Source organism: Salminus brasiliensis, chromosome 2 (assembly GCF_030463535.1).
Source record: "Salminus brasiliensis chromosome 2, fSalBra1.hap2, whole genome shotgun sequence".
Classification (NCBI taxonomy): domain Eukaryota; kingdom Metazoa; phylum Chordata; class Actinopteri; order Characiformes; family Bryconidae; genus Salminus; species Salminus brasiliensis.
This window is the reverse complement of record NC_132879.1, coordinates 49,680,890-49,708,530: the sequence shown is the minus strand read 5'-3', so window position 1 is coordinate 49,708,530 and position 27,641 is coordinate 49,680,890. Positions and strand designations below refer to the sequence as shown.

At 40.8% G+C, this 27,641-nt stretch overlaps 2 protein-coding genes across 2 annotated transcripts; both read left to right on the top strand.

Annotated features, from left to right (window-relative positions):
• Nucleotides 1-1,738: 1,738 nt before the first annotated feature.
• LOC140549722 (scavenger receptor cysteine-rich domain-containing protein DMBT1-like) lies at nt 1,739-20,764 on the top strand. The gene is made up of 16 exons (XM_072673468.1): nt 1,739-1,796; nt 1,940-2,257; nt 3,565-3,570; nt 5,472-5,771; nt 7,605-7,916; nt 8,032-8,334; nt 9,921-10,229; nt 10,604-10,912; nt 12,292-12,591; nt 12,762-13,061; nt 15,275-15,589; nt 15,810-16,124; nt 16,301-16,637; nt 16,913-17,229; nt 18,312-18,617; nt 20,757-20,764. The coding sequence occupies exons 1-16, from the start codon at nt 1,739-1,741 to the stop codon at nt 20,762-20,764; spliced, it is 4,113 nt and encodes a 1,370-aa protein (XP_072529569.1).
• A 1,281-nt stretch (nt 20,765-22,045) lies between these two features.
• Nucleotides 22,046-27,027, top strand: LOC140549721 (uncharacterized). Its single transcript, XM_072673467.1, has 14 exons — nt 22,046-22,052; nt 22,095-22,166; nt 22,352-22,660; nt 23,163-23,212; nt 23,330-23,474; nt 23,604-23,693; nt 24,593-24,688; nt 24,957-25,019; nt 25,276-25,353; nt 25,589-25,651; nt 25,756-25,818; nt 26,436-26,498; nt 26,610-26,681; nt 26,978-27,027. The coding sequence occupies exons 1-14, from the start codon at nt 22,046-22,048 to the stop codon at nt 27,025-27,027; spliced, it is 1,221 nt and encodes a 406-aa protein (XP_072529568.1).
• The last annotated feature ends 614 nt before the right edge of the window (nt 27,028-27,641 follow it).

Genomic DNA, 27,641 nt, shown 5'->3' with positions numbered 1-27,641 from the left:
ACATGAAATAGACAAATGAAGGCCTTTGGATAAACTCTAAAAAAAGGCTTAATGGTATTCATCATCCTCTCTCAAATGAGTGAGCGCTGCCCTTTCGGCCTGACGGTGCCTCTATAGAAAAGTGTTAAGCATTTTAATCCACAACTATTTATAGAGATACATTTTTATACATTTTGTACACCCTACAAAAAAGTCTCAGAAACCATACAGCTCCGCCTGTCTCATTTCACACTCAAATTTAAATGTAAACTTGTCCTAGGATTTCTGACCAATCTTCACTTTTCTGGTGTCAAATGAATCAGAAGTCTATCATTTTTTTAATAATTACCAAAATATGTTGGGAATTTAACAATGCATTGATACCAGATGCTAATTGCAAATTTGGGCGGAGCTTGGATCATATAAATCATGCATACAAAGCTGTAACTCTGTAACTTTTTTGACTGATTGTTACAAAACTTCAAACATATGTAGACTTTATGACTCCTGGGTAATACATACACGTTGGTGCCACTGCAATATTAGGGGGCGCTATAACTTTCACATATCTGTTTCTCAAAAACCGCTTGCCCTATCAAGATGAAACTTGAATAAGCTGCATCGTTGCCTGTACTTGTTTGTGAATTTGTAATGAAGACTTGATAAATTAAACTAGATGGTCACCTCTGACCTGTCAGCTTTCAGCAGATATTTCATATGAATAGACTTGTTCAATCACCATGAGATTTAATATGTCTGTTCAGGTATGGACTCTCTACACAGGTTGAACTTAAAGAGACTTAAAGAGGCCACTGGGGGCATCATTTATGTTCTAACAAATTCTTTCACAGGCTGTTATAACTTCACGGGAATGTAACATAGAGAGTTCCTACTGAATTACCATTACATTTACAAAAGTGAAGCACTGCTAGACCTACTTCTGTTTGGGCCCTACATATTACTGACTGAGGCCAAATTTGATCTTATATCCATTTTAAAGAAGTAGGAATTAAAACAGTCTGTTTAATTTTGAAGGTTAAAGAGAAGTTGGTAAACCGATTTTGTAGAAATAATAAAATAATAAATTTCTATAAAAAAGTCCCACAAATGTCAGAAGTAGACATCAAGGGAAAACATGTAGGACTTGAACTGTTTTTATTTTTAAACCACAACAATACAAAAGTATTAGTCCAAAATATCCAGTAATACTTTACATTTAATGTAACTACAAGTGAATCCTATCCAACAGCTTGTGTGTGTGTGTGTGTGTGTGTGAGTGTTGGGAGGGGCTTTATCAGTGTATGGATCAGTTCTCTGCAGGTGCAGCATTAAAGCTGGAGTGTTTTCTCTCTCTGAAGTCAGTCTCCTGTATATTGGTGGGTTTCCTACCACACTGCTGCCAGCGTCTCTCCTCACACACACACACACACACACACACACACACACACACACACACACACACACACACTCCTCTAGAGAGGGAGGTGGAGTTGTGTTGATCAGCGCTGACGCTCTTTTGATAAATATGGAGAAAGAAAAAAATGCCTCCTCTGATTTGTCACTGGAAATGTTTGATGGTTTCCTCTCCTCTTTCTAATAAGGTCATAGTGAGTGTGATTGGCGGCTGTGGGGTCTCTCTCTCTCTCTCTCTCTCTCTCTCTCTCTCTCTCTCTCTCAGTGTCTTCAGTCTCTCTGGGGGAGTGGAGGTGAAGCTTGTTCTGCTGCTGAGTTGAACGGAGTGTGTGCAGGTCAGAGGGAGATGGACAGCTGTGTGCTCCTCATTCTTCTGTCCTCCATGATCACTCTCTCCACAGCTGGTAAGTTCTTACTGTCTCAAATGAAAATAAACAACATTAAATTCAATCAGAGCATTAATGTTAATCAGAACATACTGTTATGTGTCAGTATTCTGCTGTTGGGCATTTATATTTTCTTTTTTTTCTTTCTCTCTCATGTGCAGAAATATTGATGAAATTGGTGGATGGTGGCAGTCGCTGTGCTGGGAGAGCAGAGGCTCTTTATAAAGGACAGTGGGGAACAGTGTGTGATGGTTACTGGGATATAAAAACTGCTACAGTTTTGTGTAGAGAGCTGGGCTGTGGAGAGGCTGTAGATATAGTGAATGCTGATCACTTTGGACCGGGATCAGGAGAAGTCTGGCAATACTTGAGGACCTGTAATGGATCAGAGTCTACAGTGAACAAATGTGGGGTACAAAATGAGATAGTTTTTGATCCTACGTGTGATCACTCTAGAGATGTTGGAATGATCTGTTCAGGTAAAGTACAAAAAAAACTCAGATTGTGATAAACACTGTTTTTTTTGTGAATCAATCTTCAGATTTATTATTTATTTTGTACTAATCACAGTTTTACATGGAGTACTAGCATTATTTATATTCATGAATAATTCTCCTCTGCCAAACCTGAATATGTTTTTTGAAAGAGTGATTTGGGGTTTTCTCAGTGTCTGTGATGGGGTCTTGCAGCAGTAGAACACATTTTTTAAAATGAAAATGTTTAAACTATTAATAAAGAGGTAAAACAGTGCTGCATTCAATTATGCTAAGTTAGAAAGTTGTCTGTGAGCTGACCTGATAGAGTCAGCTAATTCAAGTAACTGGCTATAAATGGTGAAACTACTTGTTTTTGTTCAATTATGGCAGATAAATAAGTTACAAAATAGAAGTGCAATAAAAAAATGGACCACAAATGGTGAAAAACATGTAAGGAAAATGGATAGTTTGGAAAAATAAATCTTTACAATTAATCATAATTTAATGTTCAGTTCAGATGCAGTTGATTAGCCAAGACATCTGATCCGAAATATGAGAAAGACACATGTTAGAAAAAGGTTACAACCACTAACAAACACTGTCACTCTCTAAATATACACCAAAAACATTTCTTTCAACTCATTTGTCCTGATCGCAGATCTTCCTTTGTTTGGTGAAGATAAATCTTGTGCTTTATAAAATAATTTGACGATACAATTCAGTAAAAAAGCACAGTCATGTAAAACAGTCAAGATTTATGTCACAGATTTATAATTCTGCAGGGTGAAACTGGACAATTTCACATATTTGCATTATTGATTCATAATATCTAAATATTTGTACATTGATGCTCACTGATGTCCACTTACCCAGAGGAAGTTGAAAACGTGAAAAATGTCAAAATTGGAAGATTTTCACAAGAGACAAATACGTTTAGGATAATTGCACAATAAGAAGCTAATGGAATAAGAAAATAAGTTATTTTTTAGGATTATTAATTTATCAATTGTTTAAATTAGATAGAGAATCATATATCAGTGAAATTTACTTTCTGTTCAAAATCTCAAATTGACAAGTTTCTGTTGTAATATAAGTTTTATTTGTGTGAATACGTTTCAGTGGAAATATGACAATCAGAAGGAAGAAAACATTGTAGGAAATCTAACTGGACAGTATATGGCAGCATGGAGCCAATGTTCAATGCTTCAAAACCCTAAACCATTTTGATTGATTCAGATGTGTTCTTCACCATCACTAGCACACTGTATTTGCTTTAAATGTCACTGGAACCTAGGAAGACTAAAGAATAGGTGGGGGTGAGGGCGGAGATTAAAACACAAACAAAACAGACCTATGTACTAAAGAACACATGACCAGGAAAGAAACACAACAGGGCAAAAGCATTTTACTAAATGAATTTTCAGAAAAACTTGTTTACGCAGCATTTTAGATTTGTTAAGCTCGAAAAAAATTGTCATGTACCTACAGAGGATAAATGGCTTCAAGTTCAGTGTTTTCAGCTAGCCTAGTGTCTCCTGTCATAAACTAAAAATCAGGTAGCAACCCTGTTTTGGGCTGATCACCTACATCTGGAGTCAGTGACAAATCATGTAAATTATTTTTTTCGCTAAATTATTTACATTTACAATCATTTACAACTCTGTACATTTTATGGGATTTTCCAGATACAGTGTGTGCAGAATTATTAGGCAAGTTGTATTTGAGAGGATTCTTTTTATTATTGAACAACAACTATGTTCTCAATCAACCCAAAAGACTCAATCAAAGCTTAATATTTTTGGAAGTTGGAGTGGCAACTTAATAGAAAACAAATATATATATCCATCTCACTTGTTTATTTTCACCAGGTAAACCAATATAACAACACAAACTTTAGAAATAAACATTTCTGACATTCAAAAACAAAACCACAAACAAATCAGTGACCAATATTGCCACCTTCCATCCATAGATTCTGTCAGTTGCTTGATCTGTTTGCGATCAACATTGCGTGTATCAGACACCACAACCTCCCAGACACTGTTCAGAGAGGTGTACTCTTTTCCCTCCCTGTAGATCTCACATTTTATGAGGGAACACAGGTTCTCTATGGGGTTCAGATCAGGTGAACAAGGGGGCCATGTCATAATTTTACTTACTTACTGGCCGGCCACGCTGTGGAGTATTTGGATGCATGTGATGGAGCATTGTCCGGCATAAAAATCATGTTTTTCTTGAACAATACCGACTTCTTTCTGTATTACTGCTTTAAGAAGGTGTCTTCCAGAAACTGGCAGTAGGTCTGGGAGTAGAGCTTCACTCCATCCTCAACCCGAAAAGGTCCCACAAGTTCATCTTTGATGATACCAGCCCATACCATTACCCCACCTCCACCTTGCTGGCGTCTGAGTCGGAGTGGAGCTCCATGCCCTTTACTGATCCAGCCTCAGGCCCATCCATCTGGCCCATCAAGAGTCATTCGCATTTCATCAGTCTTAAGATATTTCTTGGCCCAGTCTTGACGTTTTATCTTCTGTTTCTTGTTCAAAGGTGCTCGTTTTTCAGCCTTTCTTTACCTTGGCCTAGCCCTGAGTATCGCACACCTTGCGCTTTTTGATACTCCAGTAACGTTGCAGCTCTGAAATATGGCAAAACTGGTGGCAAATGGCATCTTGGCAGCTTCACGCTTGATTTTCCTTAATTCATGGGCAGTTTTTTTGCACCTTTTTTTTCAACACATTTCTTGCGACCCTGTTGGCTATTTGCCATTAAACGCTCGATTGTTCAGTGATCACGCTTCAAAAGTTTAGCAATTCCAAGACTGCTGCATCCCTCTGCAAGACATCTCACAATTTTTGACTTGTCAGAGAGCTTGGAGTAGGACAACATGTATAAAAAGGATGATGTGATCAAAATACTCATTTGCCTAATAATTCTGCACACAGTGTATAACAGAACTATCATTAGTAATAGTAAGTCATTCATAAGACCTCAACAGCACAAACCCTTTTCGCCATAAGTCACAGTGTTTTTACCACGTATTGCAGGCTGTTCAATACATAGCCAACACAACTGTCCTGTTAAAAAATCAGCCTCACCATAGTTTTGTGTTTTTCAGTGTCAGTGATGAAATGTGATAACAGTGAGTAATATCAGTGTTATAATAGAGGATATTGTGAGAGTATTATAATGATTTCTCTTTTCCTCATTTTAGAAGTCAGACTGGTTAATGGTTCTCGCTGCTCTGGGAGAGTAGAGGTTCTTCATGGAGAGACCTGGGTCACAGTGTGTGATGCTGGCTTTGACCAGCAGGATGCAGAGGTTGTGTGTCGAGAGCTGGGCTGTGGGCTTCCTGTGGAGGTGCTGGGAGCAGCTGCTTTTGGCAGAGGGGAGGGTCAGGTGTGGTCAGAGGAGCTTCAGTGTAGAGGCAACGAATCTCAGATTCACTTCTGTCCAACATCATCTTCACTCAAACACAACTGCTCCCATGACAGTGATGTGGGACTGGTGTGTTATGGTAAGAATTTAATCCAATAGGACTCTACAATATCTTAATGTAAATGTTTATGAAACAAGACCTCTGTTACATCATGTAATCACATGTTTAAACTCACATGTCTAAACTCTAAAACTCTTAAGTGAGCACCACTGCTTGCTCGAGCTGGGTGACACTATGGCTGAGGTAATGAGTTGCTTGAAGAGGTAGCCACTGCCTTTACTCTTCAGCGTTTCTCTTACTTCCCTTCATCCCTGGCTGTGTTACTGCTACCTCTGCATCTCCAGCCAGTCTCATCCCCCTCACTGGTAACAAAATAGTCTGTCTGTCTGTCTGTCTATCTATTCCTCTGCAACTCTCTATCTGTCTACCTATCCCTATTCACACTGATCAGGATACAAGTGCAGGTTTTATTGAACTGTAAATCACAAAAAGAAGAAACAACAACTCTACAACTCTGTCTATCTATCTGTCTGCCTATCCTGAGATATAATACCAACTGCCAGGCAACCACTTAGCTAACATCACCATCTACTTAATTACACCTTGCAACCACTTGGGATTCCATATTAACCACGTAGTGACATCATAGCAACCACCTAGCACCCCCCATCTACACCTTAGACATCACCTAGGATACTATTGCAACCACCTAGCAACACCAAAGCAACCACATGGGGTACCACCAAGTAACCCCAATGCAACCACCTAAGATAGCTAAGATAGACTGTTAGATAGAACCATCTAACAATGCTTTAGCAGCCAGTTTGTTCTTCTCTGGTCTGCTTGTCTGTGAAAAGACCCTTCTCTGCTCCTCAGGTCTTTGTGTGGTACAGTAATTTTATTAGTGTGCATTTTGTTATGCTGAGGCCTTGTGCTAAAATAAAATAAAATCATTCTTCGTCATTCATCATTCTGCACTCAGTACCCCACAATGACAAAGTGAAAAGTCTGAGAGTCCATGAGTGCTGCAGTCATGGTGGACCTTCTGAAAGTTTCTCCCATCTGCACACAGGATCTTTGTGGCTCAGGTTCTCAGTGACCTCTTCTGCCATGGTCCCTAGACTACTTTGTTTGTTAGGGTTGTTCCAAACCTCTTCATTTAAGTATTATGGAAGCCAGTGTGCTCTTGGGAACTTTCAGTACAACTAAATGTTTTTGCAGCCTTCTCCAGATCTGTGCCTCCACACAAACCTGTCTCTGAGCTTTACAGGCAGTTATTTTCTCCTCATGTCTTTTTATGTCTCTCCAAATAATGTCCAATCAATTAAATTCACTAGAGTTGGACTCCAATCAAGGAGCAAAAACATCTCAAAGATGATCAAGAGAAATGTGAGGCTCTCAGAGCTAAATTTCAAGTCTCATAGCAAAGGATGTGAACACTTATGTAAATGTGAAATTGTATTTTTTCCTTTTAATAAATTAGCAAATAATTAAAAAATCTATTTCTTTTTTCACTTTCTCATTATGAGATACTAAGAGCAGAATGGTGGATAAGCAGATTATGAATCGCTTCAACTATCAAATCTTAAAGAAAATCACAAATAGAAGCGTTGAAGGGAATGGAGCCTTGTGACTGACCCTAAAAATGCAAGTGAGCATTGAGTATTTAGTCAGAATTGTTAGTTGTGGGATTGTGGGAACCAGTGTAATATCTTTTCATGAGACACAAAAATCACTGGCAGAGTCACTGATGAAACCTGCTGCTCAAGTGTTACTCTTTGTATAAATATTTGTTGTAACTATTTAAGTACTTATTTTTTATGTACTGTTATGTATGTATCGTTAATTGTTTTTATCATTAAGTCTATTAATCTTTTGTTCTTGCTTCCTTTTTTTCTCTCTGTTGAACAGGTAGTGTGAGGTTGGTGGATGGTGGCAGTCGCTGTGCTGGGAGAGTGGAGGTTCTTCATAGAGGACAGTGGGGAACAGCGTGTGATATAAACTGGGATATGAGTGATGCTGCAGTGGTGTGTAGAGAGCTGGGCTGTGGAGAGGCTGTAGATGCACTGAGTGAAGCTCACTTTGGATCAGGATCAGGACCAATCTGGATGGATGATGTGGACTGTAGTGGATCAGAGTCTACACTGAAGAACTGTAGATCACGACTGTGGGGTAAACATGACTGCAGTCAGACTCAAAATTCTGGAGTCATCTGTTCAGGCAAGAATCACAATGTGTAATAGATTTTAATTTAGAAAATCTTAATGAGAACTTTTTATACAGAAGTTTTGCCCTGACTTTCTATTGCTAATTTCCTGCTCATTCTCTTGTATTTCAGGAGTCAAGTTGGTTGGTGAATCTCGGTGCTCTGGGAGAGTAGAGGTTCTTCATGGAAAGACCTGGGACACAATGTGTGATGCTGGCTTTGACCAGCAGGATGCAGAGGTTGTGTGTCGAGAGCTGGGCTGTGGGCTTCCTGTGGAGGTGCTGGGAGCAGCTGCTTTTGGCAGAGGGGAGGGTCAGGTGTGGTCAGAGGAGCTTCAGTGTAGAGGCAACGAATCTCAGATTCACTTCTGTCCAACATCATCTTCACTCAAACACAACTGCTCCCATGATAATGATGTGGGACTGGTGTGTGCTGGTAAGAAATTTGTTTTGTAATTCATCCAGGGGACTGTTTGAAATGTATTTAGTAGGCAAACGCTGGCAATTTTCTGTTATAGTGAAATGTTAAGTGAGTAAAATATTAAATTAAGTTAAATATGAAACATTGGAGACATTGAATTTTGGCATTGAATTTTGGTGGGACCAAAAAATTGTGAAAGGGTTAAAACAAGATTAGTGTATGGTAGATGTGCTGCCTCTGTGATGGCCCAGGGAAGCTTGCTGTTCACAGGTCTGCGTTGTCCCCTAGCTTAAAGACCTAATCTTTTTATTCTTAACTCTTAACTCTGTGCACAGTTTGCAGTCATTCATGGTTGCTTGTTTGGAGTGTGTGATGATGGACCTGAAAACAGAAGCTTTATCAATGCACTTGCTGATGTAGCCAGTCACTGATGCTGTATACTGTTCATGGTTCATGGAATCTCCAGCGGTCTCAGCCTCCATAAACATGTCCCTGTCAGTGTGCTCAAAACAGATCTGAAAAGCAAAGTTAGCTTCTAGCTTCTTCTACTCTGATTTGGTACGTCTGATAAGCAGTCTGTAAGATGAAATTAGCACAACACATTTTGGTGGTCTTAGCTGTAGTGGGGGTGGGACTCAGCCCTGTGCGCACCAGGAAAGATCCAGTATGCTGTCCAAGGAGCAAATGTTGGATAGCAGAATGAGCAGGACAGCAAGCCAATTAGTGTTTAGTCTAGTGTGAACTCCAGCTCGCTTGCTGTGCTCTTGTCTTCTGGTGCACCATATACGATGCTCCCTCTGTTGGCCATTGGACCCTAGCAAGCCTAATGTGTGGAGTTCATCTATGACTGTGGCTGATTTGTAGGTGGTAGGGATGGCAGGCATTAGTCCTGGCTGTTGTGGTGATCATCTATGGATGATTTTGAGTTCAGGTTGAGCTGCAGCAGAAAATTGCTTCATTCTGTTGTGCCCAGAGTGACCCCTGAAATTTTCAATTTTCTCTTCTAAGCAGCTGTCTGACGCTCTGAAAATTAAAATAATTGATGCCCACAAAGCAGGAGAATATGACAATAGTAAAGTATTTCCAGTTTGTTTCAGATTGTAATGTCATTTAGAAATGGCACTTAACAAGACTGGTGCAGGTTAAGATCTGTGAGAGAGCTGCTCACAGGAATGCTGCAAAAGCTAATCCAAATTGGTTTCACTGCAAAAGACCTTCAGGAACATTTACTAGACTAAGGAGTGTTAGTGCACTGTTCTACTGTGAGGCTACTCCTGCAAAAACATGACCTTCATGGAAAAATCATGAGAAGAAAACCTTTCCTGCATCCACTCCACAAATTTCAGCATCAGGGGTCCTACCATGCAACAGTCTATTTAAAAAAAATTTTCTGCCTGCGTTTTTAAATAGCAATAGTTCTTGTGAATATATCTATGCTGATGGGTGTGGTGGTCTTGAAATGAGGTGTGTCACTGACTGCGCCACTGACTGAAAACAACCTAGACAGACGTCAACAGTCTGACGTCATTGCTATCTCAACCTGTAGACGGATGTCCAGTTTTTTTCAATCCTCTGTATATGCATCTCCCTCCCTCTTACAGGCAGTGTGAGGTTGGTGGATGGTGGCAGTCGCTGTGCTGGAAGAGTGGAGGTTCTTCATAGAGGACAGTGGGGAACAGTGTGTGGTGATTACTGGGATATGAGTGATGCTGTAGTGGTGTGTAGAGAGCTGGGCTGTGGAGAGGCTGTAGATGCACTGAGTGAAGCTCACTTTGGATCAGGATCAGGACCAATCTGGATGGATGATGTGGGCTGTAGTGGATCAGAGTCTACACTGAAGAACTGTAGATCAGCAGGATGGGGTAAACATAACTGTAATCACTCTACAGATGCTGGAGTCATCTGCTCAGGTAAGTTCATTTAAACAGGGGTTATACGTTGTCCAGCACAGTTTAGTGATTTTTCTGCTAAACCCACCCTGATTTGACTCAACAATTGCCAAGCTAAATTGGTGTGTTAAAACAGAGCAGACACCAAACTACTGCACACTGGAACTCTCAACCCACAATTAGCAAGTCTGTTATTCTGATCCACTTTCATAAGTTGCATTTAATCTTATTTATTTGAATGTACAACTCCTTTAGAAAACCAATACCTACGGATTTGTATTTTTCCAATGTTTTATTATGAATGTTTCCCAAGGTATTTAGCATTGTCTAATATATTTTCAAGATCATTATATTAAACATAATTAAGCCTTATTGGTAAATAATATCTCTTTTAGGACTCAGGCTTGTTGGTGGTTCTCGGTGCTCTGGGAGAGTAGAGGCTCTTCAAGGAGAGACCTGGGTCACAGTGTGTGATGCTGGCTTTGACCAGCAGGATGCAGAGGTTGTGTGTCGAGAGCTGGGCTGTGGGCTTCCTGTGGAGGTGCTGGGAGCAGCTGCTTTTGGCAGAGGGGAGGGTCAGGTGTGGTCAGAGGAGCTTCAGTGTAGAGGCAACGAATCTCAGATTCACTTCTGTCCAACATCATCTTCACTCAAACACAACTGCTCCCATGACAGTGATGTGGGACTGGTGTGTGCTGGTAGGCGCATAATTAATCTCATTTTTGCTAATAGATATATTACGGGTATATGTGTAGTTTTTAGTTTTTTTAAATTCACTCTTCATAATTATAATTATATGGACATATCTCTCTCTGTTATTTATTTTTTCCAAAAGCAATTTCACTTTGTATCATTTTAAGGCTATTGCAGTTTTGCAATATGTCTCTTGCTTGCTATTGTACAGACAGTGTGAGCTTGGTGGATGGTGGCAGTCGCTGTGCTGGGAGAGTGGAGGTTCTTCATAGAGGACAGTGGGGAACAGTGTGTGGTGATTACTGGGATATGAGAGATGCTGCAGTGGTGTGTAGAGAGCTGGGCTGTGGAGAGGCTGTAGATGCACTGAGTGAAGCTCACTTTGGATCAGGATCAGGACCAATCTGGATGGATGATGTGGGCTGTAGTGGATCAGAGTCTACACTGAAGAACTGTAGATCAGCAGGATGGGGTAAACATAACTGTAATCACTCTACAGATGCTGGAGTCATCTGCTCAGGTAAATTGATAAAAGATTTCACATTTTCTATTGATTAAGATTAAACTCAAATAGTCTGTAACACGTGAATAGGCTCATGAGTCTCTGTCTCTTTTAGGCTAGTTCACCTCAGTCTTGGGCTGTGGGTTGGTTGAGTTGGGGATGGGTAGCGTGGTTAAACTGAGAAATAAAGAGGAGGAAACTCGGCCATTACTTCACTTTATTTTAATGTTGAACAGGCTGCCCTGCAGCTATTTGAACTGCACTCCCACTCGTGACATTCACACTCTGCCCTCGTTCTGCTTCTCTCTCTCTTCTTCACTTGCTCGCTCATTCACTCACTCATTCACTCCCTCCACCTATCCATCTAAATCATCCCTGTGCTTAACAGCAGTTTAAACCAATGTTTGCAGTGTATCACTTCGTTTATCAGCAGTTTGTTTTGGAAATGGTAATTTGACCTTCAGTTTTGAGTATTTTAGTCTCTATTTAGTCTTCATAGAGATCCTAGGGAGCCTATTCTTGTGTGACCAGAAATAATTTTCTGGCGAAGTTGCAAAGATGGCTGCAGAGTGAACAGACTTGCTTATAAGGACTCTGGCTGCTGGTGGTGGTGGTGGTGACTGTTGTCATCATTAACTTATAAGGAGCATGAAATTACACAACATAAGCTCTTATTATACTAGACTCTTATTTTACTGATTACACTTTCTACAGTGGGTGGTAAATTAGCATGGGATGGGGATCATCACAGTACTTTTATCATTACCCATTCTGGAAATGTACTTGTGGATGAATATAATGTAACAGTTTTGACTGGTCTGGCTGCGGGGACTCATTACATATCCTTAAATTTATCTTTATTTATTTATCTTTATAATATTTTAGGAGTCAGGCTGGTTGGTGGTTCTCACTGCTCTGGGAGAGTGGAAGTGCTTCACAATAAGACCTGGGTCACAGTGTGTGATGCTGGCTTTGACCAGCAGGATGCAGAGGTTGTGTGTCGAGAGCTGGGCTGTGGGCTTCCTGTGGAAGTGCTGGGAGCAGCTGCTTTTGGCAGAGGGGAGGGTCAGGTGTGGTCAGAGGAGCTTCAGTGTAGAGGCAATGAATCTCAGATTCACTTCTGTCCAACATCATCTTCACTCAAACACAACTGCTCCCATGATAATGATGTGGGGTTGGTGTGTTCTGGTAAGTTGTTTGTTTATTTGTTTGTTTATTTGCTTGTTTTTACAATAAATATAAAATGTTCACACTTTATGAAATATTTAATAAAGTGGATTTCTCATTTAGTCTCATCATCTGCCCCCTTTCTCTTTCTTTCCCTCTTTATTTTCTCTCTCTCTCTTTCTATCACACAGTCAGTATGAGGCTGATGGATGGTGGAAGTCGCTGTGCTGGGAGAGTAGAAGTTCTTCACAGAGGACAGTGGGGAACTGTGTGTGTTGTTGGTTGGAATGAAATGGCGGCTGCAGTTGTGTGTAGAAAGCTGAACTGTGGAGAGGTACTTAGTATTGATGCAGCTACACCAGGATCTGGACCAATCTGGATGAGTAACGTGCAGTGCAGTGGATCAGAGTCTTCACTGAAGAACTGTGGATCACTGGGATTGGGTAAACATAGCTGTAGTCATATGTGGGATACTGAAGTTATCTGTTCAGGTAAGCTTCAATCTACTGTAATATACAATGTATTACTTGTACTGTATTTGGTTGTGAAGTGGTTGAGAATGTTATTTTGTTTTGAGAGGTTTCATTAATTTCCTTATAGTTAACATCCAGCATGTGATTCCCATGGTTCAGGTAAATTAAGTAGTTATTAGGTCATTATTATGCAGCTTCAATAATGAATATAAAACACAATTTCATCAGTTACTGAAAAGATTAGAAAAACTAGGACTAATAAAAAAAGTTAACATACATTTGTAGATTAAGGGTGACCCTAAATTGTAATGTCAACCAAAAGGGAATGAGTCTTGAAGAAACACACATCTCTGAAACAAGGCAATGTTACCCCTAAAAACTCTTCAAAACAACTCCTGTCTTCATGTCTTCTTGGTGGAAAATTGCAGTGCCACAACAGTTTGTGTATAACATCAGTTTTATCATAGTACATATGTAGCATCAAAACAAACAATTCTGAACATGTATTGCTGCACAATAGAGAGCTTTCTGAATGAGTTTATCACAGTGTGGTCTGGTGCAAAGGGTGTACTAAAAAGCAAATTATGAAAAGAACCACAGCACAGCTGTCCTAAAACTTTTGCTCAATTCTGATCAAATTGCTGTCAAAATATTCAGAGCAAAAAGCTGCATTACTTGAAAGAGTTTTCGCAAAAAATCACAATGCAGCATAAATTGTGAGGTCTAAAGCAAGCTAAGAATTATTTATTAATTACTAAATGGTCGAGTCATTGATTATATTACTGAAGTACTAATGGTTCAATTAGTTATAACCAAAATTAATGGGCACTGTTTGGGATTTTCACCCAGTACTGTAAAATAACTGGTTGTATCAATTAAGACTTCTTAAATTTAGTCTCACCTCAGAAGGAAGTTCTATAGCCCAGTGACCCTTTTTTTTTGTAAACACCCACACAAGAGATGTCAGTTTAAAATGAATCAAATTTTATTGAATAAACATGTAATGAGAGAGAGAATATCAGATTCACAGCATTGGAGGTAGAAATTAGTTTAGCGTAACAACACTCATCCCAAAAAAAGGACAATGACTGTTTTTATCCTGTGGACAAGTACTGGTATTTATTAGAAGCAGATTGTTCTTACTAATCGCTGTTTAACAAAAGTAACATGATTGGTGTGCAAGATTTAACAATCTGAATGTAACGTTTCTGTTCAAGTTAAACTGTAGGAACCAGAGATTTGCATGTAAAGCTGACCACCTTAGTTTGCACCAGGGTCTGGAGCTTTAAAGAGGGTCATTAAGGCTGTCTCTAAGTAGAATGTCCAGTTGAGACCAGGCTTTCATGTATCCGAATGTCCATGTCTTTCTTACTTTCGCCACAGCCTTCTTCCCCCCCGGTACTTCTGTTATTGGAAACATTACCCTAAAGATAACTAAACATTAACAATTCAATATTAAACTTGATCCATATTCAGGGTAGAGTTTGACAGTGATTGTGAGAGAGTTTTGTTAACATGATTTTTCAAAAGTGGATTTCAGTATTACATTTCTTTTTCTTTTTAACAATATACCAGTTCACCTAAAAAATTTAATATTGTGAAAATCATTTGTATTCATAATTTGATGCAAAACCGTCACATATTTCAGATTTATTACATTTAAAGTTACATTTTTCAAGCCTTTTCTTTTGTTAATATGGCCATTTTTCCAAACTCAAAATTAAACTTACCTCTGAAAGGAGAATTACATTATAAATGCAACATTAATGGGTGTAAATCCATCACTGACAATATGCAACCCCTTATCAATTGAGAATATGCACTTTATTGAACACTGCATGTTAACCTACAAGTAGCTTAGGAAATTATGTAAGTATCTTCCTCTGAACATTGTATTACTTGTACTTGATCATTTTAGGAAATTAAAATATATCATGAATTATTTTTTGTTCAGAATATGATTAAAAAAGCTAAACAGTCATATTTTATATTCCTCACATTTTATGTGACATTTTGTTTTATTATTAAATCCTAAGAAATATTATATTCTTACCAAGAAAAATAAATAAATAAATAAAATGCTTGAAATATGTAATTATGTGTGTAATAAATATGAAATATAGACTTTTGAATCAAATTGTGATAATAAATAAACTTTTTTATGATATAATAAGTTCCTGAGGTGCACACATACAACTTGTTGTATTTTAATGAGGTTACAATACACACAGGTCACAGAATGTCCAGACTTGTGGATGGTCCTCATCAGTGCTCTGGGAGAGTAGAGGTTCTTCATGGAGAGACTTGGGACACAATGTGTGATGCTGGCTTTGACCAGCAGGATGCAGAGGTTGTGTGTCGAGAGCTGGGCTGTGGGCTTCCTGTGGAGGTGCTGGGAGCAGCTACTTTTGGCAGAGGGGAGGGTCAGGTGTGGTCAGAGGAGCTTCAGTGTAGAGGCAAAGAATCTGACATTACTCTCTGCCCAACATCTTCTTCACTCAATCACCACTGCTCTCATGACAGTGATGTGGGACTCATATGTGCTGGTAAGAACTACATGTTTCGTAGTTTTTATGTTTTGACTCCATGTGTGCTGGTAAAGTATAACATTTCATATTACTTACTTACATCTCATTACATAAGACAGAGAATTTCCTGGATAGGCAGTACAGGTAGACCTGGACCACACGCAGCTTAATTCCTAGTCAGGGAATTGGTCTAAAATGTAATACCTGCATTCCTATTTACCATGGTCTGTGGTTTCAGGTCACACTGAGGTGCGGCTGGTGAATGGCTCAGACTCCTGTTCTGGTCGAGTGGAGCTCCAGTACCTCAGTGAGTGGGGCACAGTGTGTGATGTAAGCTGGGATATGAGAGCTGCCAGTGTCTTCTGTGGTCAGCTGAAGTGTGGGAGTGCTGTGGCTGTGTTGGGGTCAGACTGGTTTGGGGAGGGGAGTGGCCGGATCTGGGCTGATGAGTTTGATTGTCAGGGGAACGAAACACACCTGTCAAAATGTCCCATTTCATCATGGAGTCGAACTGCATGCTCTCATAAACAGGACGTTGGAGTCGTCTGCAATGGTGAGCTTTACGAATCTTATTGGTAATGCTTTCTCTACTGGGACATGGGCAAGTGGTGCATGAATGATCTTTTTTATCATAAGAATTGGGAATTGGAAAATTGTTCTTTAGAAAATGCAAAAACAAATGACTGCAAGTACAATCCTGAATTTAAAGTATTTTTGTTGTATCTTCAGGTTCCTCTCTGGCGTTTCATGAGGGGCGAGTGCGGTTGTCTGGAGGGAAGGAGTGTGAGGGGGAGGTGGAGGTGTACTTCAGGCAGGACTGGAGGAGAATTCTGCTGGACTCCTGGAGTGAGTCTGAGGCCTCTGTGGTCTGCAGACAGCTCGACTGTGGTTCTGTGCTCAGCATCTCCAGCTCCTCTCCATCCAGTTCTGAACACAGCTACATGTGTGTGACGGGTTTCAACTGTTCTGGGAGTGAAGCTCATCTGGGGAACTGCAGCAGTGCACAAGCAGTCAACTGCAGCTCCAGAGAACAGCTGTACATCACCTGCTCTGGTAAAAATATTGGAATCATTTAGAATAATTTAGTTGTTAATATAGCAGAAAATATTACAACTATACAGAATAGAGTGACAGATTAGAGGAACAGTCAACTGTAAGTGTGTTGATCAGGTTTTAAGGGCACAGTAGACCTGTCAAAACAACCGTGTCAAAACAAGTCTTTAGACATATATAATATTTCACCTGTGTGTGTGTATCATCATAGAAATGAATAATATTTTTGGGATAATAATTTGATTATTATAAGAGATCATGCTCAGTAAATTGTTTTCTCTGAATTTTAGCTCGTAGCTCCATCAGGCTGGTTGGTTCTGGAGGAGACTGTGCAGGAAGGCTGGAGGTTTTCCACAGTGGCTCATGGGGGACAGTGAGTGATGAATTGTGGGATATTGAGGATGCAGAGGTGGTCTGCAGGCAGCTCCAGTGTGGAGTGGCCCTCAGTGAACCGGTACCAGCCCGGTTTGGAGCTGGAACTGGACCCATATGGCTGAATGAGGTGGAGTGTGAGGGGAACGAGACGACTCTGTGGAACTGCAGATATCAGCTGTGTGGAGAGGGTGAATGTGGACACAAGGATGATGTTGGAGTCGTGTGCTCAGGTAACATTTGATGACTGTTGCTATTTATAATATGTTCAGTTGTTAAAGTGTGTGGTACTGCTTTTAGGCCATTTTGTCTTCTGGCTTGTCAATGCAATCTTTGGTAAACTGTAGACAGTTTTATTTGGAGAGCAACGGCTTTGTCTTTACAACACTGCCATACACACCACTATACATTAGCCAACTTGAGAGAAGCCTTTAGTTATTTTGGGTTCCCTTGTGATCTCACAGACTATTACATGTCTTACTCTTGGCATGACCTTTGTTGGTTAACCATAATAATGGTAATGATGGTCTTAGGTCTTAAGGGTGTTGAATAATAGTCTGACTGTGGATTGTTGGAGTCCAAACCCTTTTTGACTTACCTTTTCCAGTCTAATGAGCATCAACACCTCATCTGAGGTCTTCATCAATCTTCTTTGTTCTTGCCATGTGTTGTAAAGATCTGACTTTAATTGATCCCCTTTCTTTATATAAAACAGGGCACCCATTTAAACCTGATTGTCATCCTATTGATTAAAATCATCTGACTCTGATTATATCTTCTGTTAATCCTAGTGAATCACATACTTTAAGATTGGATATTATTAATTAAATATTGGAGACAATTTTAATATATTATTGAATCATTTTGGATCATTTGTTTCAATAAATGAATGGCAGAGTCTAATATTTTGTTTGCTCCTTATCTACTGTAAGGACTTCTACGACTTTTTAGGAAATCCGTTGGCATATCTTTGGCATAAGGCATGGTGGCAATTGGTTCATATTTATCTGCTCCAGAGGGACCAATTGTATTGATTTCTCTACAGGGACTAGAAAAGCTGTGTGTGTGCATTAACAGATGTGTGTCAGCAATGGGTGCAACTTAAAGTAGCTGAATTCATTCATTAGTAGGAGTGTCCACATACATTTGGACATACAGGGTATATCAAGCCAGGTTGAGCTTAGGGTAAGGAGATGTAAAACAATTATGATAGCTAAGTGGCTAGTTTTCAGATATCTTCCAAATAGTTCTAGATAGTTTAGATCGTTTCCAAATACCTGCAAGACTTAATTATTAAACACCTTTCTCCCACCAGAGTTTAAAGAGATCAGACTCACTGAGGGCTGTGAGGGGAATCTGGAGGTGTTCTACAATGGAACCTGGGGGAATGTGTGTGTGACAGGCATAGATGAAGAAGCAGCAAGTCTGATCTGTCGAGAGCTGAACTGTGGAAGAACTGGGAGTGAGAAGGCTACTAAAGCAAGAGTGGAATCAGCTCCTAACTGGCTGGATGAAGTGAAATGTAGGAAGCATGACTCCTCTCTGTGGCAGTGTCCATCAACCCCCTGGGGACAGAACAAGTGTGATAATACTGATGAGGCGGCTCACATTACCTGCTCAGGTAGGGACTTTCTCTTTCTTGGAGATGGACAAACATATTTTCATTTTGAAATCAGAATCAGAATCAGAATCTCTTTATTTCACCAAGTATGTTACCCATACAAGGAATTTGTCTTGGTGAGAGCAACACGCATGACAAGTAACAAAGAAACACAGAACACAGTCTTAAACTAAAGGAAAATGACACTAAACAATAAATAGGGTAGGGGATAAATAAAAAAAAGTAGAAAGTACTAAAGGTAATAAAGGTAATAAAGAGCTGAAAAATATATTTACAGAAAAGAAAAGGACATCTGTACAGGTGTGCAAATAGTCATAGTGCAAAATAGGCAGAGTGCAAATAACTGTTCAGTCCGGTTTGGTACAGTTCAGTTGTAAGTTTAGAGGTTTACAGTGGGAGGTGACCACTGTGATTGAGGAGCGCTACAGCTCTGGGGAAGAAGCTGTTAGCATGACGTGTTGTGCTGGTTTTGATGGACCGCAGTCTTCTACCCGAGGGGAGTGTCTGGAAGAGGAGGTGTCCAGGATGTGAGGGGTCAGATGTAATCTTGCCAGCCCGCTTCCTCATCCTGCTGGAGTAGATCTGCTGAAGTGATGGCAGGTTACATCCTATGATCCTCTCTGCTGTCCTGATGATGCGCTGGAGTTTGGTTCTTTCTTGTGAGGTGGAGGAACCAAACCAGATAGTTATGGAGGCTGTGATAATGGACTCGATGATCGCTGTGTAGAACTGGATCATCAGGGTCTGTGGCAGGTTGAATTTCTTGAGCTGTCTCAAGAAGTACATTCTTTGTTGAGCTTTCTTGATGATGGAGATGGTGTTTTTCTCCCATTTCAAGTCTCTGGAAATGGTGGTGCCCAGGAACTTGAGTGACTCCACCATTGATACTGCAGTGTTGTTGATGTGGAGGGGGGGAAGGGTGGGTGGATTGCGTCGGAAGTCCACCACCATCTCTACAGTCTTTTCTGTGTTTAGCAGCAGGTGGTTGTTGCTGCACCAGGACACCAGCTGCTCAATTTCCTTTCTGTAAGCAGACTCATCACCGTTGGCTATGAGGCCCACCAGAGTGGAGTCATCTGCAAATTTCAGGATCTTTACAGCTGGATCTTTGGAGACACAATCATTAGTGTAGAGGCTGAAGAGAAGGGGTGAAAGAACACAACCCTGAGGGACTCCAGTACTGAGTGTCCGGAGGTCTGAATTGTGCTTCCCCAGCCGCACCTGCTGTCTCCTGTCTGTCAGAAAATCCACGATCCACCGACACATGGAGTCTGGCACTGACAGCTGGGAGAGCTTGGCCTGAAGAAGCTGCGGCACAACAGTGTTAAAGGCCGAGCTAAAGTCCACAAACAAAACCCTAGCATAGTTTCCATGGCTGTCGAGATGTTGCAGGATAAAGTGCAGGGTCAGGTTGACCACATCATCGACAGACCTGTTTGCTCGGTACGCAAACTGCAGGGGGTCCAGCAGGGGATCTGTGATGGACTTCAGGTGGGCTAGGATCAGGCGTTCAAAGACCTTCATGACTACAGAGGTCAGGGCGACAGGCCTGTAATCATTCAGTCCGGTGATGGTGGATTTCTTGGGAACTGGAATGATGGTGGAGGTTTTGAAGCAGGCTGGAACAGAGCAGAGTTCCAGTGATCTGTTAAAAATGTCTGTAAACACTGGAGCTAGTTGGTCACAGCAGTGTTTTAGGGTGGATGGAGAGACTGAGTCGGGCCCGGGGGCTTTCCTCACCTTCTGTCTGCTGAAGAGCCTGTGAACATCCTGCCGGTTGATGCAGAGATGAGCAGGAGGCAGAGGTGAGAGGGCCAGTGTGGGGGTGGAGGTGGAGGGGGGTGATGGGTGGTAGACGGTCCGATTGTCTTTTGTGAGTTCAAATCTGCAGTAGAACTCATTCAGGTCGTTGGTGAGGTGTCGGTCGTTCAGGAGGAGGGGGGTCTTTCTCACCTTGTGACCAGTGAGAAGCTGAAGGCCTTTCCAGGCTGAAGATGGGTCGTTGGCAGTGATGTGTCTGTTCAGCTGCTCTGAGTACTTGCTCTTCGCAGCTCTAATCCCTTTCTCCAGTCTGTATTTGGCCTCCTTAAAGACAGTTCTATCTCCACTCCTGAACGCTTCCTCCTTTTCCCTCCGAAGCTGTTTGAGTTCAGCAGTAAACCAGGGTTTGTTGTTACTGTATCTCACCTGTGATTTAGTTGAGATACAGCTGTCTTCACAGAAACTGATGTATGACGTCACAGTGTCTGTGTATTCGTCCAGTCCGTCTGTCGCCTCCTCAAACACAGCCCAGTCTGTGGATTCGAAGCAGCCCTGCAGCTTCTCAATGTCTCCACTGGTCCACCTCTTCACAGTTGTGATGACCGGCTTGTTGGTTTTGAGTTTCTGCCGGTAGGTTGGAATGAGGTGAACGAGGCTGTGATCGGAGAGCCCGACAGCTGCGCGCGTGACCGCGCGATAGGCATTCTTGATACAGGTGTAGCACTTGTCCAGTGTGTTACCTTCTCGTGTTGGACACGCGATGTGTTGTCTGTATTTGGGCATCTCCTTCGTGAGGTTTGCACTGTTAAAATCCCCCAGAATGATGAGGAGTGAGTCCGGGAACTCCCGCTCCACCTTCGTGATCTGTTCCTCCAGCTGTTTCAGCGCGTCGCTCGTGCACGCGCTTGATGTAATGTAGGTGCCGGCTAGGATGAACGAGCTGAACTCTCTGGGCGAGTAGAACGGCCTACAGGTTATGAACAGAGATTCCAGATGGGGGGAGCAGGATTTTAACAGTACCGTAGTGTCTCTACACCAGCGCTCGTTGATGTAGAAGCAGATTCCTCCTCCTCTGCTCTTGCCGCTGCGCTCCGCGTCTCTGTCCGCTCTGTGCAGCTGGAAGCCCGGGAGGTGCAGCGCGCTGTCCGGGGTCAGCTCGGTCAGCCAGGTCTCCGTGAAGCAGAGCGCAGAAGCAGTGGAGAAGTCCTTGTTGGTTTGGTTGAGCAGAAGTAGTTCCTCAGTTTTGTTGCTGAGAGATCGGAGGTTGGAGAGGAATAATGACGGTAGAGGTGTGCGAGCCCCGCGCCGCCTCAGACGCACAAGCGCGCCGGCTCGTCTGCCCCTGCGCCGGATTCTCCACGGTCTCCTGGCGAGGCCGAGCGCGGTCAGTGAGGCTGTGGTGAGGATCTCCGCACAAACTGAAGGTACTTGAACAAATTCCGGGATGTTTTCAGGGGAAATGTTGTTCCTGAAGCTCAGTAGTTGTTCCCTGCTCCAACTAACTGAGTTAGACGTACAATAGACAACATTAACAAATAAAAACAAACACCATACGGAGGAGCTCGTCACCGTGGCTGCCATCCTCAGCGCCATCTTGGATCAGCCATCTTGAAAGCAGACATTAGGAGTATTGCAGGATTGAAGAATATTGAATATTTGAAAGCCTGATGTTGAGCTCAGTTTGATATTAATACAGTATTTTTATCATATTCACAGGAGAGAATAAACAACGCACACTGGAAAACCATCTGAAATTCTCCTTATTTCCACACCTGAACCAGCGCTCAAGTATGGAGGCATTCTGTTTACTGAACCATTAAAATATTAATCAGAAGTTCATAAACCCAGATAACTCACTCATTCTTAATTGTTTTGCCAAATCAATCTCATCTAAACGTCCCTTTTAATGAGTTGATATGGTTGAAATGGTGTGTGTGTGTGTGTGTGTGTGTGTGTGTGTGTGTGTGCTTTAGATCACCTGCCTCTCAGGCTGAAGGGAGGAGAGGGAAGCTGTTCTGGGAGGCTGGAGGTGTATCATAATGCTGAGTGGGGGTCCGTCTGTGATGATCTGTGGGACATCAAAGATACTGAGGTGGTCTGCAAGCAACTTGGCTGTGGTCCAGCAAAGAGAGCTGGTGGGAGTTCTGCCTTTGGTGCTGGTGAAGGAACTGTCTGGCTGAACAGAGTGACGTGCAAAGGGAATGAGTTTCACCTGTGGGACTGTCCTCATTCCCTGAAGAGACACACTGGCTGCTCCCACAGAGCTGAGGTCAGCTGTGCAGGTCAGAGGATTATTTGTTATGCTGTGTTATATTCATCAGTGTTCTCTGATTGGATACTTTTGGGAAAGACACCTATATTCTTTGCACTGAATTAATTCACTTTAAGCTTGTGGGACAAAGCTATTGCAGAACCGTGCAGTGACAGCACGCATGCTCCTGTATCTTCTGCCAGATGGCAGCAGTGAAAAAAGTCCATGTGAGGGATGAGTGGGGTCCTTCACAATGCTGATGACCTTACGGGTGCAGTGTGTGGTGTGGTCTGTGACAGAGGGGGGGAGAGACCCCTATGATCTTCTCAGCTCTCCTCACTATCTTCTTAGTTCTTAACACCTCACCTTAGTTTAAACTCCTGTGATTTTACTCTTTATCTCAGTCCACATTCTTCCATCACTTCAGTGACTTTTCTATATTGTTTTTGATTGTCCAGAAATGCTGCTGTAAGGTTTGTTTACAGTTAATTTATCTCTTTTGCCTGAGCATTTTACTTTTACTCTTTTTACAGACATATTTGTGACCTCTACCTCTACTATTGCATCTGAAATAACCACAACTGTCATCACTGGTACTCCTTTTATTCCTTTAAGTGATCTTTCTACAGATCTCTAAGTACTCTTTGATGTTCCACTGAGTTTTTACTCTTTATGTATTTTTCCAGCACATCTGACTGAGAAGCAGACAATCTCTCCTTCACAAATCCCATCCTCACATTATCCCTACGCCTATCCAGTGTCTCTCCTGGTGCTGGGAATGTTGCTCTCCCTGGCCTTAGTGCTTCTGGTTGTGCTGTTTAACCAGAACAGAGTGTTCAGGAGAGGTAGGGAGATTCAGAGATCATCTACAATCCACTTACTGTACATTCTCTAAACAATATCAGTCCTTCAGTCCGTCATCAGTCTTCTTTTCTATTGAACTGACTCCATGTTTCTCTCTGTCTCTCTCACAGTGCTCTCTAAGAGGAGGCAGAAGACTCTGTCTGAGCCAGTCTATGAGGAGATTGATCATAAACATGTCAATAAAAGATTTACTGAAAGGGGTAAATAATATGTGGAGTGTTCTACTGGAGGCTGTCCATAGTTGCTCACAATATGGGAAGTGGAGCTAATGTTAGCTGGCATGTAGAAATAATTGTGTTTAAATGGCTGTAAATAACTACATGCCTTAAAGCAGCTGTAGCATTTTACCTTATCTTACATCATTTTGATGCTCCACTGACTGTAATATGGAGAATAGCATCTCTGTCATTGCCTCTCCAGACCAATTCTTCATAATGCTGCTTAAAAAATCCTTTAATAAAATAGTTAATAACAGGAGTGTAGTAAATCTGGAGAGAATCTGGACACATTCTTTACTGTTTACTGAGTTTTGGATTTCTGTCTCTTTTTTCAGTTTCATCCACCATTATAGATTAAGACGAGACTAGAATTTAATATTGGTTTCATCTGTTCAAAGAATCGTGTTCTTAATTCTTGCCTTTTTTTGTCACAGACCTTTTTTTCAAGTCCAGTCTGACCTTCCTTTTTTAAGTGTTACCAGTGCATCTTGCCTCTGCCGTCAAATAACGAGGGAAAATGTCATACCTGGCCATGATACTGCTTATCTGTCAGTTCCTTAGTTACCTTTAAGACTGTGTAAATGGAAAGTCTATGTGAAAATATGGCTGTAATTGCTAAACAGTTGATTCAATATTTTTGTTAAATACCTTAAAGATGTTTTTCATGAGTTTGAGTGTTTTAACTGGCTTTTCGTTGATTGACCTTTATTGAGAACAGTTTCTGTACAGCTTGGTATAATAGAAACTGAAACCAAGACACCGTGTCATTATGGGAAATGTAGTTTTTGGAGTGGATTTTCAGTTCATCTTGTGATGTGTAGTTTAGGTCATCAGTCAAAGTGGAATTGTGTTTCCTGTGCGACTTGTCTGGAATTCTGAAGGTTTTCCACGACTGTTCTGCTCTAATGTAACAGGAAACATCCTCTCTGAAGAGCAGAATTCAGGATATGAAAATGTGGAAGAGCAGCTCCTCTCAAGTAAGTCAGCAAAACATGTGTTTTATTACTTCTGTGTATTTTTACAGGAGGCTTACCCTAAACATCGATCACATTCCTCAGTAGCTTGTGTTGATTTATCTTCTGTAAGAACATTTTTATGAAAGGATCTTAGATGTGCGTTCATGATTTGAATCACAGCTGCTACTGTTGTCAGGCATCTGAGATTATTCACAAAAGCCTCTTTTAGAATCAACATTTATTTTAGAAAGAGAAAATGGAGAAGCTCATTCTCTTCATTCTCTTCTAGCAAAGACAGTGGATGAAGAAAAGCCTGAATATTATAATGAGAGCATCACCAGTGGACTGAGAAGTAAGTGACTTTATAAACTGATCATTTACATTTTACACATTTAACTGACACTCTTCTCCAGAGTGACTTACAGGTTACTCAGATTACAAAGGTGGGACAATGTAGTGTTTAGAGTCTTGCCCAAGGACTATTGGTGTAGCACAGCATAGCCACCCAGACCAGGAACTGACCCTCACTAGCTCACTGGTAGATACTGGTGTTATCTGTTGTGCTACGCAAACTTTATGAAATATGTCAATGTTTTTATTTGATTTAGGTGAGGTGGGCACAGAGGACACAACAGACAACTATGATGATGTCATCACTGCTGGACAGACACCCGATAGATTAGCAAGTGTGTTCCTGTTTGAATATTTATATGAATATTTGTATGGTTTCATTTATAATACTACAGTGTATAGCTTTGCACATTTAACTCTGTGTAATATTAAAGATAAAGAGCAGGAATAGAACTCTTTCTTGTGAAGTACCCAGTTTGTGGTATAATGAATATCTAAATTGGAGTTGGTAATTAGTAAATATTAAGTCTATTGTCACTGAGGCTGCCTTTCATTTTTACATTTTGACAGAAAACAAAGTGGAGATCTATGACGATGTGACTCCTGCTGGAGAGAGCCCACACAGTACACCAGGTCTGACTCTTTTAAAATTTGTTGTGAAAAACCATCCATTCAATAATGAAATCATATTTGTTGCTCACTGTCATCAAAACATTTGTCTACATATGTCGGTGCAGTGTGCCCTCCTGAAGGCTATGATGATGTCCTCACTCCTAGGCAGGAGTTAGCAGATGTAGCAGGTGATGGAGGATACAATGTCTTTATTGAGGTGGAGAGAGATAAAACAAACATTTTTCTTTGCTCACCTTAATAAATAAAAGAAAATGCAATGATTAGAAACTTAGGCTTCCAGCATTAAATTATATGTTAATTGGTGAAATTACTGTCAATTGATGGAAAGCCATGAGGGTGGATGGGGTGGCACTGGCTACCCGATTATCCACTTTTTCAACTTTTTAGATTAGATTAGATCCTTTCAGTCTTCTGGGGAAAGGTGATTCTGAACATAACATATCACATTCTTGGTCATGTGAATTTATTTACAATAATCTCGATATTAGTGTATAGAGGGCATGTTGCATAATAGCCTGGTAACATTATATAGCCTTATCTCACTGTTTTTCACTACTTTACTACTGGAGTAGCCATGGTCTAAAACATGGTGTTTTACAATTATGTCACAATAGAATTTTTCCAGTTAATAAACCTTAGCTAGACAAGGAAAATAGATCTCCACCAACTCTTTCGTGTGAAGTACCTAGTTTGTGGTATAATGAATATCTTAATTGGAGTTGGTGTTTAGTAAAAATCAAGTCTCTTGTCACTGAGGCTACCTTTCATTTTTACATTTTGACAGAAAACAAAGTGGAGATCTACGATGATGTGACTCCTGCTGGAGAGAGCCCACACAGTACACCAGGTCTGACTCTTTTAAAATGGAAAATTCATCGTGAAAAACCATCCATTCAATACTGAAATCATATTTGTTGCTCACTGTCATCAAAACATTTGTCTACATATGTCGGTTCAGTGTACCCTCCTGAGGGCTATGATGATGTCCTCACTCCTAGACAGGAGTTAGGAGGTGTAGCAGGTGATGGAGGTGAGCATACAATGTCTTTATTGAGGTGGAGAGAGATAAAACAAACATTTTTCTGTGCTCACCTTATTGCAGAGTGTTGTTAGTACAATATGGATTTGCATCACTGTAACTCATGATATACATGGATGATTACAGTGTAATGATGATGATGATGGAAATAATGTCATTTATGTGTTTAAAAGGATAGAATTTATTAAATAAAAGAAAATGCAATGATTAGAAACTGAGGCTTCCAGCATTAAATTACATGTTTAAAACATAAAGATTTGTATCTGTTTCTTTTCTGTTACATCCAGACTATGATGATGTGGAAGAGGTGGTGGAGGTGCCTGAGAAGGAGAGATAGACCATCGCCAGAGTCCAACCAGTTTGCTGAGGACATTTTTGTGCCATTTGAAACTAAACCAAAAGTTAAATACTTTTTTACTTTTTTACTTTTTTGTAACCATACTTTTGACTTTTACTGTAGACGTGGGTTTTTTTTCATTGTTTTGAACATGTAATAAATATAAGGTAGAAAATGCTTAAACTTCATACATTAGCTTAGATTTTATAGTTTGATGATTTCATTGATTTCATGGTTTGTATAGTTGAGAAAAGTCAAATCACTGCAAGTGTACATTTAACATAATCTGCATTTCAGCCAAAGATATTTAAATCAAAACTAACAATAAATGTATCAATTTCCTTTCCACCAATTTCCTACTGAAAATAAATCACCAATCAGAGTTACATTTATTTTTCCTAAAGACAATCACTCAAATGCTGTTTATTAATCAGAAATAAATGCATAAGTTCAAACTATTTGCTATAGAGTTTTTGTCTATGATGGGGTTGAAGTCAGCGGTTAGAGCGCCGGGATATCGATAACAGGGTTGTGGGTTCGATTCCCGGGCTCGGCAAGCTGCCACTGTTGGGCCCTTGAGCAAGGCCCTTTACCCTCTCTGCTCCCCGGGCGCT